This window comes from Nannospalax galili, unplaced genomic scaffold (assembly GCF_000622305.1).
Source record: "Nannospalax galili isolate Female #2095 unplaced genomic scaffold, S.galili_v1.0 scaffold579, whole genome shotgun sequence".
Taxonomy (NCBI): domain Eukaryota; kingdom Metazoa; phylum Chordata; class Mammalia; order Rodentia; family Spalacidae; genus Nannospalax; species Nannospalax galili.
In genome coordinates, this window is record NW_008344599.1 from 779,835 (window position 1) to 797,475 (window position 17,641).

A 17,641-nucleotide genomic window follows, 5' to 3' on the forward strand; every position below is an offset into this window, starting at 1 on the left:
TGTCTCAGAAAGGAAGGAAGGAAGGAAGGAAGGAAGGAAGGAAGGAAGGAAGGAAGGAAGGAAAAAGTAAAGAAAAGGAAAAAGAAAGGATTTATGAAAACAGCATAGCTTCCTCCCTCTGTCACAATTATCATCATCAACACACAGAGATAAATAAACTCACCATCACCTTATTGTTACTAATTTCAAGTTGACACTTATCAAGGTTCTTATTTTCTCTAACTAAACCCTGGTCCCTACCATACCTTAGACCTACACGTTGTCTTAGGCCCACTCCTATAGCTTTCTGTATCACCTCACCTTACATCCTTGTGCAGAGATAACCCGAATATCAGCAGGGATTTGATCTCCACCCTTGACTTCCACCAGGTCTCCCAACACCACATCTTTTATGTCAATTTGCATCCTCTCTCCATCTCGAACGACCAGAGCTTGCTGTAGAAAGATCATGAGGGGCTTTATGAAGTGTCCTGCTTTCCCCGTGTTGCTCCCTGTTCCTGTCTCCTCTGAGTCATTCACCTCAGTAGTCTTGGCAGTGTCTTTGGTAGAGCATACATTTCTAGCACTGCTGTTCACAGAACTCTTTGCAATGTAACTTTGGTGTCCTTCCTGTTAAGAGGTAGAATCTATCTCTTCATCCCTAAATCTACAGTTAGCCATGTGATTTGCTTTGGCCAATAGGATATTAGCAAATGTGATACCAACAGAGGCTTAAAAATGCTTGCATGTTAACGTTAGCCCTGTTGTACTGGGAAGCCCTCTGCCTTCATGAACCAGCCTGAGCTAGCCTCCTGGAAGAAAAGCCAATCATGAAGAAAAAGGCCCCAGTCACCCAGTCATCTCAACAGACTTCAAACAAGTGCATGAAGTCATCTTACATCACCTAGCACAAGCTGAAGTCAACCCTGACCAGAGCAGCAGCCCACCAACAGAACTGTGACAAAGAAATGTTTGGGGTGGTTTGTTAGGCAATCAGAGCTACCTGGTAACATCCAAGCTCCGAATGGAAACTATAAAAGCACTATCTCATAAAACTCTTCACCAAGGAAAAGTTTAAACTATACTATATAATGATACTAAAGGGGAAAAAAAATCTGGTTAGAACATGATAATGTTGTTGGGAAATCTTGGACCCTGTTCCTTTAAGTCTCCAGACCTGTGCTTAGGAACTCCAGTCTGCTGTCACACCATGTCCAGGCATCTTTAAATTCTTTTCAATTTGAAGATAATTTAAATTTTCCAGTAACAAAAATAGTGTCAAGAGCTGGGTGAGACAGTGCACACCCTTAATTCCAGCAATTGGGAGGCAGAAGCATGTGGATCTCTCTGAGTTCAAGTCCAGCTTGGTCTATGTATTGAGTTACAGGCTAGCCAGGGAAACACAGTGAAACCCTGTCTCAAAAACAGACAGACAAGGAAACAAAACGACTATATAACCTTCATCTATATTTACCTATTAACATTTTACCTCATTTAATTTGCCATTTATTTTCTGTCTTTCTATTTCTGTCTTTCTAAGTTACATGAATCATGATTTAGCCTAAACATTTGTGTACATTTCCTAAGAAGTGGATTATTCTCTTATATAACAACCATTTCTAAGCGGGTATGGTGGTACACACCTTTAATCCCAACACTGCGGAGGCAGAGGCAGGCAGAGAGTTTGAGGCCAGCCTGGTTTCCACAGAGAATCCAGGCCAGCTGCAGCTACAGGGAGAGCCTGTCTCAAAAATACCAAAACCAAACCAAACCAAACCAAAACAAACAACTATATAATGATTAGTTTCAGTAAGTTTCACATTGATGCAATACTGAAATCTACTGCCTGAATTTCAATTTGTCAACTGACCCAAAATGACATTTGAGGCGTTTTTTTTTTTTTTTTTTTTTTTTTTTTTTTCGGTGAAGAATTTCATGGGGATTTCAATTGGAACACAGCATCAAGCCTAGGACTCTACATTGCATTTAGCTGCTGTAGCACTTTAGCCTCTTTTGAATTAGAACATTTCCACATGTTGACTTTAATGTCATGGACATTTGATGAATCCAGCATATCCTCCATTCCTTATCTTTTGTTTGTAATAGTGTTCCTATTTGGGTTGTGTTGGGTGTTTCTTCATTTGATGCCAGTTGTGACTTTTAGCCTAGACCACTTGGTTGTGTTGTGTCCTCTGGGTGTCACAGTTTTCCTGGTACTTTTCAGATCTGATAGTGTCCCGGCCCCTCATCAATCTCACTCAGCTCTCCCACTGTAGGATACGATTCCCCCGGGGCACTGAGTTACAGTACAATTGATCATCTCCTCTCACGAGATCCTCCCACATGAGTCCTACCTAAGGAACCATGCTTTTAAAAGAGTCCATGATCTGGGAGCTCTTGGCCTCCTGATAATATGAGAAGCAGCCTGTGATGATGACCACTCCAGATAGTACAATGCCCAGGTACAGCTGTGGATAGGGAAAGAAAAACTCATTACTGGGTCCTTTACTCCTTGTCACCCTCAGACAGCTTGCAAAGGTAACGACTTCTCTGGATGGAAGAAACTATAAGACTGAGTTGAAGGGCAGAGGGGCCAAGAAGAATTGGGGGCAGCGCTGGCATACTCAGCTTCCTGGTGATGGAGTGGTCAAAAAAAAAAAAATTCTAGGCTGAAAGAATCTGAATCTTCCTCCCCTCTGATGGGTAAGAGGTGGATAGTGAGGGGGAAGGAGAGAGGAGATGAAGATGGTAAAGTTCTGAAGAAGAGAAAAGGACGGCAAAATGCTGTGGTGACTCACCAGATGGGAAGACTGATGGAAATTATGCCTCTTAGGGGGCTGGCTCAGGAGCTTTCTAGAGAAAAGGCTAGAAGGAACCAAGATGGCCTTCCCTAGAAAGTGCTGGACTAGGGGCTGGGGAGGTAGCTCCAGTGGTTAAGAGCACTGGCTGCTCTTGCAGAGGACCCAGGTTCAGTTCCCAGCATCCACATGATGGTTAACAACCATCCTAACTCCAGTTCCAGGGAACCTGACACTCTTCTGGCCTTTTCAGGCACGCACACACACAATGCACGTACAAACAGTCAGGAAAAACACATATACATAAAAATAAACTAAAACACATATTTTTTAAAGTGCTGAACTATTGGGGATTTGGGCCAGAAGACTTTGGGAGTGCCAGACAGCATGCTGAGCAGAAGGGTTGGTGGGGGTGCTGAACAAAAACTAGTCTGATTGGTATTAGATGAGCAGGCTCACATTATCCTTGTTGGGGTTTTCTTCTGAATAAAGATGGATGCTATAGGCCAGGAAACAGAAAAGCACCAGTCCATAGCAGGAGGGAGAAGCCACCAAACATTTGTTTACAGAATTTGATTCACTCTGGAGTGGTTGGGGGAGGGGTCAGTACATTGGGTCCATATTGATTCAGAATTTTCTCTGCTGTTTTGAGGCTATGGCCCTGTGTGGAGAAGAAAGGGAGATGGAGAGAAAGCTGTGATAAAGGCAGTTACAGCAAAGGAGGACTTCCTGTTTAGAGCCGCAAGACATGTCTAGAACTAAGCAGCCCTTGATATGGTAGGATTTTAGAATTTGTGCTATAGAAGGGGTTTCGTTTAACACCCTTATGTAGGGCTTTGTTGTTTGTTTATGAATTGACTTACAACCCTTTTTTGAACCTGTCTTGGGTCCTGCTCATGTGATAGGTACTGAGAATACCAGCATGAATTAAGAACCGTCCCTACTCATTTGGGCTGGTGAGATGCTCAGTGGGTAAGGATGGTTGCAGCTAGGCCTGATGACCTGAGTTTGATCCCCAGTACCCACATGGTGGGAAGAGAGACCTGAATCCCACAAGTTGTCTTCTGACTGCCACACTTACACCATGGCACGTGCATACCACACACATCCACATGAGTGCACACACACACACACACACACACACACACACACACACACAAATAAGTAACTAAATAAAAAAATAAAAAAAATTTAAAGAATGGTCCTTACTCTTGTGGAGTTCAAGTGGGGAAACAAACATACAGAGATAATTATAATGTGAAAGGTCATTGTAATGATGGGCTACGTATGCATGATCCATGATGTTGGTAACACTGACCATACATTGGCTTTCCAATTTGGAAACAGGAAAATAAAACCAAAGACATGAATGTATAGATTCTCATTCTTTTGGTTTGAATCTTTAAAAAAAGTTCTAAATTTATGTTTATTTTATGTGTATGAGTGTTTTGCCTGCATGTATGTAAGTATGCCATGTGTGCGTGGTGCTCGTGGAGGTCAGAAGAAGGCGTCAGATGCCCTAGAACTGGAGTTATGGGCAGTTGTTAGCCATTGTGTGGATGCTGGGAACCGATTTTAACTGCTGAGCCATCTCTCCGCCCCTTGGCTTGAATCTTAAATGTCTCGTACTAAAGACTTAGTCCCCGACTAACAGTGTTGTTGAGACCTGGCAGAAGCATAAGAGGACAGTTTAATTGGAGGAAGCAGGCCGTTGGGAGGTGCCTTTGTACACTGGGATCCTGCCCCCTCCTTTTCTCCCTTCCTCCATCTACCTCGAGGTAAGCAGCTTTGTTCTATCATGAGCTTTCTCCTATCACATTCTTCCTCACCACAGGCTCGGAAATAATGCAGGCAAGTGGCCATGGATTGAAATCTTCAAAACTGAGTTAGAATAGACCTTTCCTCCTTTTACCTTCTTCATCTCAGATATTTGTTTTTGTTTTTATTTTTAGATTAATTTATTTTTATTTTATGTGTACGAGTGCTTTGTTTGCATGTAATGTAAGTGCACCATGTGCGTGCAGTACCCACAGAGGCCAGAAGAGGAGGTCGGATCTTCTGGAACTGGGCTTAGGACAGTTGTTAGTCATCATGTGGGTGCTGAGAACCAAACCCAGGCCCTCTGCAAGAGCTCTTAACTGCTAAGTCATCTCTCCAGCTCCTATCCCAGGTATTTTGTAACAGTGATACAAAGCTAACACTTCCAATTTTCCAAAGGCAACATAAAGCATAGTATATTCAAATAGCTTTAATACCAAAAAGATATAAGAATTCAGATGTCATCTATTAGAAAGATAGACATTAGAAAGATTTGCAAAATGTAAGAAAACAATAATATTTTGTTGTGAAAGATATAGTATTTTAGACTAAAATATTATCTATACTAATTTATAATAAGCCCTTCCTTCCTTCCTTCCTTCTTTCCTTCCTTCCTCCCTCCCTCCTTCCTCCCTCCCTCCATCCCCCCCCCTTTCTTTCATGGTGCTGGGGATTGAATTCAGGACCTTGCAGTTGGCTCTACCCCTGACCTACATCCCCAGCCCCTATTCTTTTATTTTATTTTTATGTGTATGAGTGTTTTAAAAAATATTTATTTATAATTTTTATTTTATGTGTATGAGTGTATTGCCTGCATGTATGTGAGTGCACCTGTGTCGTGCAATGCTGCAGAGTTCAGAAGAGGGCTTCGGATTCCCCTGGAACTGGGCTTAAGAACCCTTCGTAGCTGCCATGTGGGTGCTGGGAATCGAACCCAGGTCCTCTGCAAGAGCAGTCAGTGCTCTTAACCGCTGAGCCATCTCTCCAGCCCTGTGTATGAATGTTTTGCCTGCATATGTGTAAGTGCACCTGTGTCGTGCAATGCTCGAGGAGTTCAGAAGAGGGTGTTGGATCCCCTGGAACTGGAGTTATGGATGGTTGTTAGCCACCATGTGAGTCCTGGGAATTGAACCTGGATTCTCTGCAAGAGCAGTCAGTGCTCTTAACTGCTGAGCCATCTCTCCAGCCTGCCCAGCCCCTATTATTATTTGTAAATGAATTGGGAAACATTCTTTAAATTTGCCAATTTTAATTTTTAGTATGGTAAGTACAAATAACTATTTCTACCTAAGACAAAGTTCTTTGGGGTCCTTGATAAATCCTGAGTATAAACAGATCCTGGGGACAAAACAAAAGCACATCCCTAAATCACTTTTACTCTCTTACCTGGTCTTAAACTCCCTTTGGGGTAGTTACTGTGATCATCAAGTAGAGTTCTGTGGAACTTGATTGGGCTGAGGATAAGAGGTACAAAGTTGGATTTGAAGTTGGGCGTCTTGCTTTCTACCTCTCCACTGTCCTGGTGACTAAATTCCGCTGAGAACCTTTGACACTCTCAGGGACTTCCCACTCACCTTGGTCAAGTCCACAGAATACTTGGTGCTCAGCTCTTCCAAGGTTAGTTTATGATCATCTTGTGGGGACAATACAGTCATCAAGGGAGAAGTGGTCATGACCCCAGGCCATTTGTGGGGGAGGAGGGTTTGTTCTTAAAGTAGAATGTGTAAAGCAGTGGGTATTTCAGGGCCTTTTGTTTCAGTGTCCTTACCATGACCACTTCCTTCTTCAGCTCCTCTAAATCTTTCTTCTTTTTCTTCCTTTTTGACAGTTTTTTGCTATTGGTGGGAGGCTTCATGTTAGGCTCTGGGCTTCGATTCTGTGCATGAGAGGCCATGGTCCTTTTTGCCTCTCCAGGCTCCATAGTGATTCCTAGATATAGCTGGTTCAGCTCAACTGGTGGGAAGAAAGCAAAGAAAGTAAGGGTGTGGGCATGAGAGGAAGGAGGGGTGAGCGAGATGGACGTGAAGGCAGCGTGGGGAGAGCAAGGGGAAGCTGAGGGGAGGAAAGGGAGAGGAGTCAGTACAGCAAAGGAGAGGGAGCGGGTGGAGGGCGAGAGTGGAGGAAGGCGTGCCAGGATGAGTGATAGGGTGAAGGAGAAGAGAAGAGTGGTGTGGAGGAGGACTAGGTACTTAAGTGATGAAGATGCAGGGGCTCAGCAGGTGGGAAGTGTAGCAGGAGCCCTCAGAGTGAGTTTCTGGGCAGGCCAGGTGCCCCCAGCCCTAGGCCTTGTGGGTGTCTTGGCAACATTCTAGGCTTGGCATCATAATGGGCTCCTGGGAGTTCTAACCAAGAATCCACAAGCTTGTCTTTGGTTTGAGGATTAACTGAGCAGGTTCTGCATAGAGAGAATTTAGGTCAGAGGGTAAAACAAGAACAAAGTCATGTATTCTTGTAACTTCTAAGTTCTGAGGCTTAGAAATACTTCAGACAGGCAACTTAAAACATAAAGAAGGATGCCGGGTGTGGTGTCGCACGCCTTTAATCCCAGCACTTGGGAGGCAGAGACAGGCGGATCTTTGTGAGTTCGAGGCCAGCCTGGTCTACATAGTGAGTTCTAGGACAGCTGGGGCTATAGGGAGAGCATGTCTCAAAAAGACAAAAAAAAAAACAAAACAAAAAAACATAAAGAAGGTATGTGTGTTTGGTAAGGCTCACTTCCTCCTTTTTTCCTTCCCTTCTTTTCTCTTCCCTTCCCTTTCCCTCCCCTCCCCTCCCCTCCCCTTCCCTCCCCTTCCCTTCCCTTCCCTTTTTCCCTTCCTTTCCTCTTCCGTTTTTAAATTTTATTTTGGTCTTTGGAGACAGGTTTTACTATGTAGTCCTGGCTGGCCTGGAACTTCCTCTGTACCGGCTGGCCTGGAACTTGTGATTCTCTTTGTCTCTGCCTCCCAAGTGCTGGGATTACAGGTATGGGTCACCATTCCAGTCGTAGTGAGGCTCATTAACAAATATTGAATTTAATCTTTTGATTTTGCATCAGCTTGCCAGATAAACTCTGGACTTTGGAAAGTGTACTGGATTAGAATGTTGTGTTCTTTTCTTACCAGTTGTGCGACTTTGTGCAGTTTGTCTTCCTTGTGCTTTCCTTTTCTGTGTAGAGGAAACCCTTCTACCCTGTACAAAAGCAAGAATAAGAATTAAAGTGATGTGCTCTATACCCTAGCTTCAACTGTGCATGACAACCCCATATAGGCTTCTGCAACTAAATGTGGGAGCTGCAAAAATCTGCAACAATAAAAGATTTCCGAATGTGTAACAACAAAAAATTAATTTGAAATCAAACATAACGAATCTCGTGTTTCTGGCAGATTCACCCGTGTTGCATCACGCCACATCACTGCAACCAAGTGCTGCCTGAGACATCTTGGCTCAGATCCAAGTGCTGCTGTTGTTTTTAATTAACATCTATGTATTTATTTAGTGTGTGTATGTGTGTGTGTGTGTGTGTGTATGTTTATGTTTATGTATGTGTGTTTTATGGGGTTGGGTGTTAGAGCACACGCCATGGAGCCTGTGTGGAGGTCAGAGGACAACTTGTAGGAATTAGTTCTCTCCTTCTACCACATGGGTTCCAGGGATCCAACTCAGATCCTCAGGCTTGGCAGCAAGTACGTTTACCCACTGGCCCATCTGCCAGTCCTTATTGTTTTCACAGAACGTACAAAGTTTGCTTTTCTTATAGAAACATACTGGAAAATAAAGACCGTTTTTTCGGTTTACAGTTCATCTATTCAGTTCATTTATGACATCCAAAGTTGTCCTCTGGCCTCCACATGCACAAACGTGCTCCTTCACACACACAGACACACAGTTCACAGACACAAAATCTATTTCTTGGTGGGTATTGTGGTACATGCCTATAATCTTGGTAATCCTAGAGGCAGAGGCAGGAGGATTGCAAGTTTGTTTAGCCTACATAGTGATTTATGGCCAGTGTGGCCTACATACCCATGACCCTGTCTCAAACAATGAAACAAATTTTTAAAATTATTTATTTCATAACCACATGATTAGGAGAAGCATTTCAAACAGCATTGATGTATTCAATAACAATTTCCAGAGATAAGATGCATCTTTTTCCAAATTGGCTGGAAATTTTTAGGTTTACAGTTGAATTAATACAGTTATACATTATTGTACTCAGTATAAACCCTATAAGACATAAATTTGAATGAAGTTTTAACCTTTAAAAAAGATCTCCATTTCAAAAAATGTATTTCTTATTAAAAATGTAATTTAAGACTGGATGTGATGATGCTTATGTTTAATTCCAGTACTCAGGAGGCAGAGGCAGGTGAATCTCTGAGTTCAAGGCCAGCTTGCTCTACATAGCAAATTCCAGGTCAGCCAGGGCTTTATAGTGAGAACCTGTCTCGGTGGGAAAGAAAGTAATAAATAAGAAATAAAAGAAACATTGATTTCTTAGGGGGAATTAATTCATTCTCATGTAGTTTGCTGATATTTTTAGAATACTTTGGTTTAGTTATTTTTTAAATATTCCTGTTTGTTTGTTTGAGGCAGAATCTTTAGCCCCAGCTGGCCTGGAATTTGCTTGTTTAGACCATACTGGTCTCAATCTCACAGAGATATGCCTGCCTTTGCCTTCCAAGTGCTGGGACTAGAGGTTTGCACCACCATGCCTGGCTTAAATAAGGTTTTATTAATTCTTTGAGAACTTCATATAATGTATTTTTATCATATTTAGCTCCCTCCCAATCTCTTCTCAGATCCCCCCTGTGCCTTCCTACACTCTGAAGACATTTCATGACTTTTTTTAACCCATCAAGTCCAATTTGTGTTGACTAAATACTCTTTGGTGTGGATCCACCTAACAGAGGGGGACCGACTCCACTTCCCAACAGCTCTCAATTGCCAATATGGGTTAGACTTAACCGCTGTGAGTTCAAATGTGTACCTGTCCTTTAGTGTCCAGAGAACACTGTTTTGTTGTAGTCATTCACCTCCTCTGACTCTTACAATCTTCCCGTCCCCAGAGCCTGGGGGGGGGGGCGGGGGGGGGCGGGGGGGCATGATACAGATGGGCTGAGCACTCAGAAGTCTCTTAGAAAATAAAGACCTTTAACGTTTTCCTACTGTCATTCCTCAGCATATTAAGTGTCAAATTAGTATAACTTTGTGTTCAATGATGTTTAAAGTTGCTGTTTGAGTTTCTGGCTTGAGTTTGATTAAAAAAATCATTCGATGAATTTTGGCTTGGGATTAGGACATAATTTATAGCCAGTTCTGGAATATGCTTCTGTCATTTTGTACTTTGCATTTATGAGAAGTGGTGTTCTTAGCATTGATGGTTATAAAATAAAAATACTGATCAACTCTGAAAAACACCGAAATGTTCTATGTCCTGCAGGACTAAATACTCAGCCAAGATTTAATTCTTTATGTAAAAATAAGCATATTCATCTCATTAGTATGCAAATTTGCTTTAGTCTTTTTTTTTTTTTTTTTTTTTTTTTTTTGAGACGGGGTCTCCCTGTAGCCCCAGCTGGCCTGGAACTTGCTATGTAGACCAGGCTGGCCTTGAACTCGCTATGCAGACCAGGCTGGCCTTGAACTCACAGAGATCCGCCTGCTTCTGCCTCCCGAGTGCTGGGGATTAAAGGCCTGTGCCACTATGCCCCGAACTGCTTTAGTCTTTAATGAATGATAAAATTATATGTATGCTAACCAATTACTTTAAAATAAATTTCTCTGTAAATTTATTATCAGTAAATGTTGGATTTGTATACCTATTCTATATCCTTATATATCTGGGTGTTTATAAATATTTCTCAGGAGAAAAGGAGTCACAAGTGGAAAGATTTTAAGAAACCCTGCACTCCATAAAGCACAATGGCTCACATATGTAGCATGAATTCAGTAAGTAGCTTGAATTCACTATTAGTGAATTGTTAATAAATATTTTATTATTTTTATTTTATGTGTATGAATGTATTGTCTGCATGTATGTAACTGCACCCTTGTCATGCAATGCCTGCAGAGGTCAGAAGAGGGTCTCTGATCCCTTAAACTGGAGTTACAGGTGACTGTTAGCCATCATGTGGGTGCTGGGAATTGAACCCAGGTCCCCTGAAAGAGCGGCCAGTGCTCTTAACCACTGAGCCATTTCTTCATCCCCCACTATTTATGAATTTATGTGTAGCTAAATGATGTATTGGTCTGGCAAGATGGCTCAGCAGGTAAAGGTGCTTGTTGCCAAGCCTGAAAACCTGAGTTTGATCCTTAGTATCCACACTGTGGAAAGAGAGAACTGACTCCTGCAAGTTGTCTTCTGACAACCTGTCCTCTGCACATGGTATACATGAATACATACACAAAATAAATGTGAAAAAATTAAAATGGTGTATTTATCTCTTCTCTTAACCTTCTTTGATATCTTAGGTAGTGCTTTTTTGACTTTATGTATTTTATGTGCAAATTATTTTAACCTCTTTTTCTCATATTCAAAAAAGATCTGAAGTAGCTATATATTTCCATATATTTTTCAATTACATAACTAGCACACATTTTCTCATTTAAAAATATTTTATTTATTATTATTTTATGTGTATGCGTGTATTGCCTGCATGTAGGTAAGTGCACCTGTTCATTCATGCAATGCCCACGGAAGACCGAAGGGGTTGTTGGATCCCCTGGAACTGGAGTTACAGACAGTTATTAGGTGACATGTGGGTGCTGGGATTCAAACTTGGGTCTTCTGAAAGAACAGAGTGTTCGTAACTGCTGAGCCATCTTTTCTCATTTTCATATTTGATATTTGTTTAACTGCAATGTGGCTATGCATGCATATATATATATCTATATATATATATGGACTATATCTGAAAACAGTGGGATTCTGGCCTCCTCCTCATTCCCTAAGGGACATAGTCCCTTCCCAGCTGGGATAAAGGTTAGTTATTTCCTTAACAGATTGAGTTTTCTTTACTTATTAAAAAAATATAAAATAGCCAGGCCTGGTTGCACACGCCTTTAATGCTGGCACTCAAGAGTCAGAGGCAGGCAGATCTCTGTGAGTTCAAGGTCAGCTTGGGCTGCATAGTGAGACTCCAAAAAAAGTATAAAATAAATGAGGCTAGGGAGATGGCTCAATCAGTAGAGTGCTTGCTATGCAAGCTTGGGGACCTGGTTTCAGACCCCTTTGTGCCTGTGTAGAAACACGGGCCTGGTATCCTGTGCCTGCACACCAAGGCTGAAAAGACAGATGAGGATCCCTGCAGTTTGCTGGTCAGCCAGTCTAGCTGGATCAGTGAGCTCCAGGTCAGTGAAAGACCTTGTGTCAGAAAGCATGGTGGGAAGCAGTTGGAGACATCCTCCATCAACCTCTGACCTCCGCACACATGCACACATTAACATACCCCTCTCCAACAAAAGAGGTATAAAATAGAATAATCTCATCACTCAGGAGATTAAGCTAGGAGAATATCGAGTTTCAGACCAGCTTGGGCTACATAGTGCGATCTTGTCTTAAAAAGAAAATATAAAATAAAAACTACAAGTCCTTCTTGCCCTGCCCACAAGCTTTCCATGGTGGAAGCGGCTGATGTTAACGTGCTGCTCACTCTTCCATTCTTCTGGGTTTGTTTTCATATGTTTATACAAATAGAGACCTAAAAGGGGATTTATCTTTAATCTTTACACATCATTCAGTTCTCCTTTCATTTATCAGCTTGTCAGGTACATGAGCCTGTCTTTCAGTGGCGGCAGGCATTCACTCCCACTACTGACAGCTTGAGGGGATATTTCCATTTTTTTTCTTAGCCATTAGAAGCATTGCCATGGTGGCAAACTTGTTAGAGGTAGCGTTAGCCTCTATTTCTGTAGAATCGATTTCTATTGCTGAATCATAGGGCACACTCACTTCAAATCTTAAAATATTCTTCCAGTCGTTCTTAAAAGGGCTTTACCCTAGAGCTTAGCAACAAGATGTAACAATGTCCACTCCTCACACAAGATGACCTTGATCGTTTAGATTTTTACCATTATAATTGTGAGCGTTGACTTCTCAGTGTTTTAATTTGCATTTCTTTATTGTCTTTATGAATATTTTTTCTTATTCCTTTAGGCTTTCTGGGTTGCATTTTATGAAGCATATTATCATTTTCCAATTTCCCATTGTTTTCTTTTTAAATTGAATTGTTAGACTCCTTGTCATACATACTTCATTTTCTCACAGTCTTTGTGATTAATATTGATCAAAAAAGCCTTAAAAACAAGTTTAGATCTGAAGTTAAAAATCACAAAATTTATTCATGCAATAATCTGTGACAACAGTTGTATACATGGGAGGTCTTCAGACCTCTCTGATGGTTAAGTGCAAAGTTGTGCCTCTGGCCAGCCCTCTGTCCATCACTTCACAGCACTTTCACCCTCTGAGATGATCTTTTGACTTGCTATCTGCCTAGTCCCTGTGACCTTGATCTTTAGAAGATCAAGCCATCACATGCTGGCTTATTCCTGTCTCTATACCCAGCCCTCGGAATGGGGCCTGGCACGGAGCAGCTGCTCCAAAAATCATGCCTGCATGATGTGAAATGATGAGTTTTCAGCTTTAATCCTAATAGGAGATTTTGATAATGAAGTCACTTTGATCCAAAGTATTTTAAAATATGTTTGGATGAATAGGTTACACATCATAGTTATCTATTCATTTACTGTATAATTATCTTAAAAATTCAAATTCTTGCCTGATTGCCATTATAGTGAATGTCAAAAACATGTTGTTTTATAAAAATATAGTGAAGATTTTGATTAATATTAGATTGACTCTTTCAAAGTAACTTAATTTTTGTCTTTACTACATTCTGTTTTCCAAACAGCAGTCAAGATTAGCTCTCTATGTATACACATTTTTTATTTCTATCATCCTGCCTTTAAATTTTAATACTACATGCTGTACACATGAAGACTCAAGTGTACTTGTTTTGATTCTGATGCCAAAAGAAGCCCTTTGTGCTCTGTTTTCTATCTTTGTTTTTTTTTTCTGATGGCTTAAAGACAGAATTTTGTATCTTGTAACTTTAAACTTATTACTTCCCAGCCTTCTTATTGTTGCTGTTCTCCTTTGGTTTGGTTATTTTTCTTAGATTTTATTAAGCAGTTGCGCCCTTTATGCAGAAAATATGCTTTAAAATTTTATTCGTTTGGCTCTTTATTTCAGCTTTTTTTTTGGGGGGGGGGGTTTGTTTTGTTTAAGACAGAGTAGTCTTTATGTAGCCCAGGCTGGCTTCAAACTTGTGGTTCTCCTGCCTCAACTTCCCAGATGTTAGGATTTACTGGTATGGCCACTACTCCTGGCTTATTTCAACATTTTTTCCTTTTACTGTGTGTACTATATGTGTGTGGTCACGTGTCTGTGTGTATGCTTGTGCGGGCGTGCCTGCGTGCGTGTGTGGGTGCGTTGCGGGCTGTCATCCCATTACTCTTCACCATATTGAGACAGGACCTCTCACTGAACCCAGAGTTCCCTGTTTCAGCAAAATCAGCTGGCCAGTGAGTACCTGATCCTCCTGTCTCCACTTCCCCAGCTTTCAGCTCACAGTACTTTACCCAGTGGTCATTTTCTTAGTCCCTGTTTCAACTTTTTGTTTTATTTTGCTTTTGTGTTTTTGAGACAGAGTCTCACTCTAGTCCCTGGTTACTGGGATTAAAGGCCCACGCCAGTCTGCCTGGTGCCCGTTTCAACTTTTAAAATGCTAATTCCTTATTCAAGATTTTGATGTTACTTTCGATTTTATTATAGTTGCTATTATTATTAATTTGCTAGACTTCATCCCTTCCCCTCTTCTTTGAACACGATTACATTTTCCAGTATATTTTTTCCTCAACATTTGAATCAGAAGCAGATGCTGAGTTTCACTGATAGCCTTCTCAATGCCATTTGAAATGATTATTTAATCATTTGTCTAGTCCATATAAGTTGTTACTAGCATTTTCTTTGAAATATACTTCCTTGAATTTCCCTGGAGTTATTATAGGTATTAAAACATTTTGTTAAAATACTTCTTTCATGGGGCTAGAGAGATGGTTCATTGGTTAAGAACACTAGCTGTTCTTGTAGAAGACCTGGGTTCAAATCCCAGCACCCACATGGCAGCTAACAACTGTCCGTAACTCCAGTTCCAGGGAATCCAGTGGCTTCTTCTGATCTCCACAGGCATTGCATGACGCAGGTGCATTTACACACATGCAGGCAATACACGCATACACATAAAATAGAAAGAATAAAAAAAATATTTAAAAAATACTTCTTTCATAAGGTAGACTGTGCAATTCAATATTATTTTCTATATCCTACTAGCGTTTAAATAGTATAAGAATATCCTTTGAGGAATTTGGGGGAAAAAAATCTCCATCGAATATGTTGGAGCAAAGGCTTTTTGTTTCTTAAAAGATTCATTATTATTTTATTTTAAATTTATATGGATGCGTATGGTCTGTGTGAGTGAATGCCACACATTTGGGTGCCCACTGAAGCCAAAAGAGGGTGTCAGATTCCCTGGAATTGGAGCCACAGTTACCCAATGTGGATGCTAAGAACTGAACTTGGATCCTCTAAAAGAACAATAAGCACTCTTAACCCCTGAGCCATCTCTCCAGCCCCTGTTTATTTTTGAGATGCAGTCTTACTCTGTGACCCAGGCTGGCCTTGAACTAATAATCCTCCTGTCTTAGCCTCCCAAATGCTGGGGTTACCAACATATGCCACTAGCTGACTGGGATGTTTTTGAAAGACTCACTTTGTGTTCAACATCTTCCTTTGATACTGATCTAATAACTTTCTGCCATTTTTTGATGTATTCTTAGCATTTTGAATATTTAGTTTGTCATCTGTTTCTGGTGAATTATCACATTTCCTGTTCTGAAGATGAAAGAGAAATGCCATGGAAAGTCTGTCTTCCTGCATGGAAGCCTGGACCTAATTTCTAGCATTACATTCAATAGAGTCTCTCCTTTCTGGGCAAAGGTCCTCTGATAGGCAGTTGAGTCTTGTATTTCTTAAAAAAAAATCTATTTTTATTTTATGTGCATGAGTGTTTTGCCTGCATGTATGTAAATGCACCACATGCATGCAATGCCCTTGGAGGCTAGGCGCCAGGGTCCCTGGACCTGGAGTTAGGGATAGTTGTTAGGTGTCATGTAGGTGCTGGGAACCAAATAGGATCCTCTGGAAGAGTGGCCAGTACTCTTAACCACTGGGCCATCTCTTTAGCCCTCTACTTTTTCCTTAATCCCCTGCTGCATCTTTAAGTCTAGCTATTCTCCCTTTCTCTGATTCTAATCACATGGATCTACCCAACCTCCACTGCTCCAGTGTTCCTTGTGCACAGACTTTCTGGCTCCCTTCACAGCCTCCACACTTTACTAAACCTCTGGGCTGATCTGGCCCTTTGTTGTCCACAGGCTTTCTGTACCTGCTGGTGAAGGCTACTGTGGCATGGTGGCACAGAGGACTGTCCCTGAACTCAGACTAGTCTGGGTTGAATCCTGGGTCTGCTGCTTACCACAGTTGAAATTCCAACTACATTCTTTAAAGCCTTTGTGAGCCCCCATATTCTCATCTATAAATTGGAGATAATAGTTATCATTGTACTATATAGTTATGAGGATTCTCTTAGTCACCCAGCAAATCTTTATTAATTGCTTATTGTGTGTCGGATATTGCCTTAGGTGCTGAGGATAAAGGTGGTGAACAAAAGAAAAGACACCTGCAGTCCTTGTACTTTGGAGGCTGAGAGGCAGGAGGATCAAGAGTTAAATGCCTTCCAGGGCTGTGAAGTAAGGTCCTGTAGCAAAACAAAAGCAACACTCCCTAAACAAAACCCATAAAAGAACAAACAAATTAAAAGAAAAAGTATCATGGAACTGATTCTAGAAGAGTCAGATACACAAATGAAACAATCTCAGGGTATCACGTATGCTAGGCAAGCACGCCACACCTCCAGCCCTGTAGCCTATGTGCATAAATTTTGACAGATTACCTCAATCAGCCTGCTTATCTATCCATCCATCATCCATCCATTTTCATACCTAAGTTTGAGTTAGTATTTATGAATAAAACAAAATGACTAGAGAAAGAAATGCCTGAGTGTTATCTGAGTTGACTGTGAGGGTGTTTCCCAGGGGAGGTAATATCTAAGTAGTAATCTGAATGAAGGGAGGAAGCCAGGCATGGAAGATGAAAGTATTCTTGGCAGAAGATCCTTCAAGAACAAAGACTCTGAGGTGAGATCAAAGTAAATTTTAATCTCGCTTCCTCTTTAACTTTTATAAAGAAAACTGACATTCTTATTTTTCAAAAAAAAATTTTGTTGCTTTTATATTATGAGTATTGCCTGCATGTGTGTTGGTGCACCTGTGTTGTGTCATGCAATGCCCAGACAGGTTAGAAAAGTGTTGGATTCCCCTGGACCTGGAGTTATGGATGATTGTTAGCCGCCATGTGAGGTTCTGGGAATCAAACCCCAGTCCTCTGCAAGAGCAGCCAGTGCTCTTAACTGCTGAGCCATCTCTCCAGCCCTGAAAACTGACATTCTGATGGCACAAAGTGAGCATCATTTACTACAACAACCACAAGGATGATGCCCACATCACCTCTACAGAGAGCTCCTGCTTGGGCAGGAACTGACTTCTGATGGTTATTCTGAGATTCTTGTGTCTCCCTGCATCTCATCTCCAGAGACCCCTGGAGGAATGCACGTCATCCTGTCTTTCATCCACAGTGATCTCTGGAGGAATGCACACCATCCACTGCCTGTCCATCTCAGTGCAGTGTCATTCCCCACCCCCCTGCCTATCAGATTCGTCCTGTGTAGAAAGGTTGCCAACATCTACTCAGGTAGATTTCGAGGCTGTGTATGCTTTATTCTTATTCCCAAAAGATAGCCCTGGACTAGGGCTCTGCATATAGTATAGATTGTTAATTGGTGCTGGCTGACTGTGGTAGTCTCCACCCCAGAGCCTCTATTCCC

General features: G+C 41.4%; 1 protein-coding gene across 1 annotated transcript in view; it reads right to left on the bottom strand.

Annotated features, from left to right (window-relative positions):
• LOC103740266 (sodium/potassium-transporting ATPase subunit alpha-4) overlaps positions 1-3,336 on the bottom strand; it is a 33,324-nt gene extending 29,988 nt beyond the window's left edge. The window contains 4 exon segments of the mRNA XM_029567243.1: positions 306-435; positions 2,334-2,447; positions 3,237-3,297; positions 3,299-3,336. Coding sequence (XP_029423103.1) covers positions 306-435; positions 2,334-2,447; positions 3,237-3,297; positions 3,299-3,336 — 343 coding nt within the window.
• Positions 3,337-17,641: the final 14,305 nt, after the last annotated feature.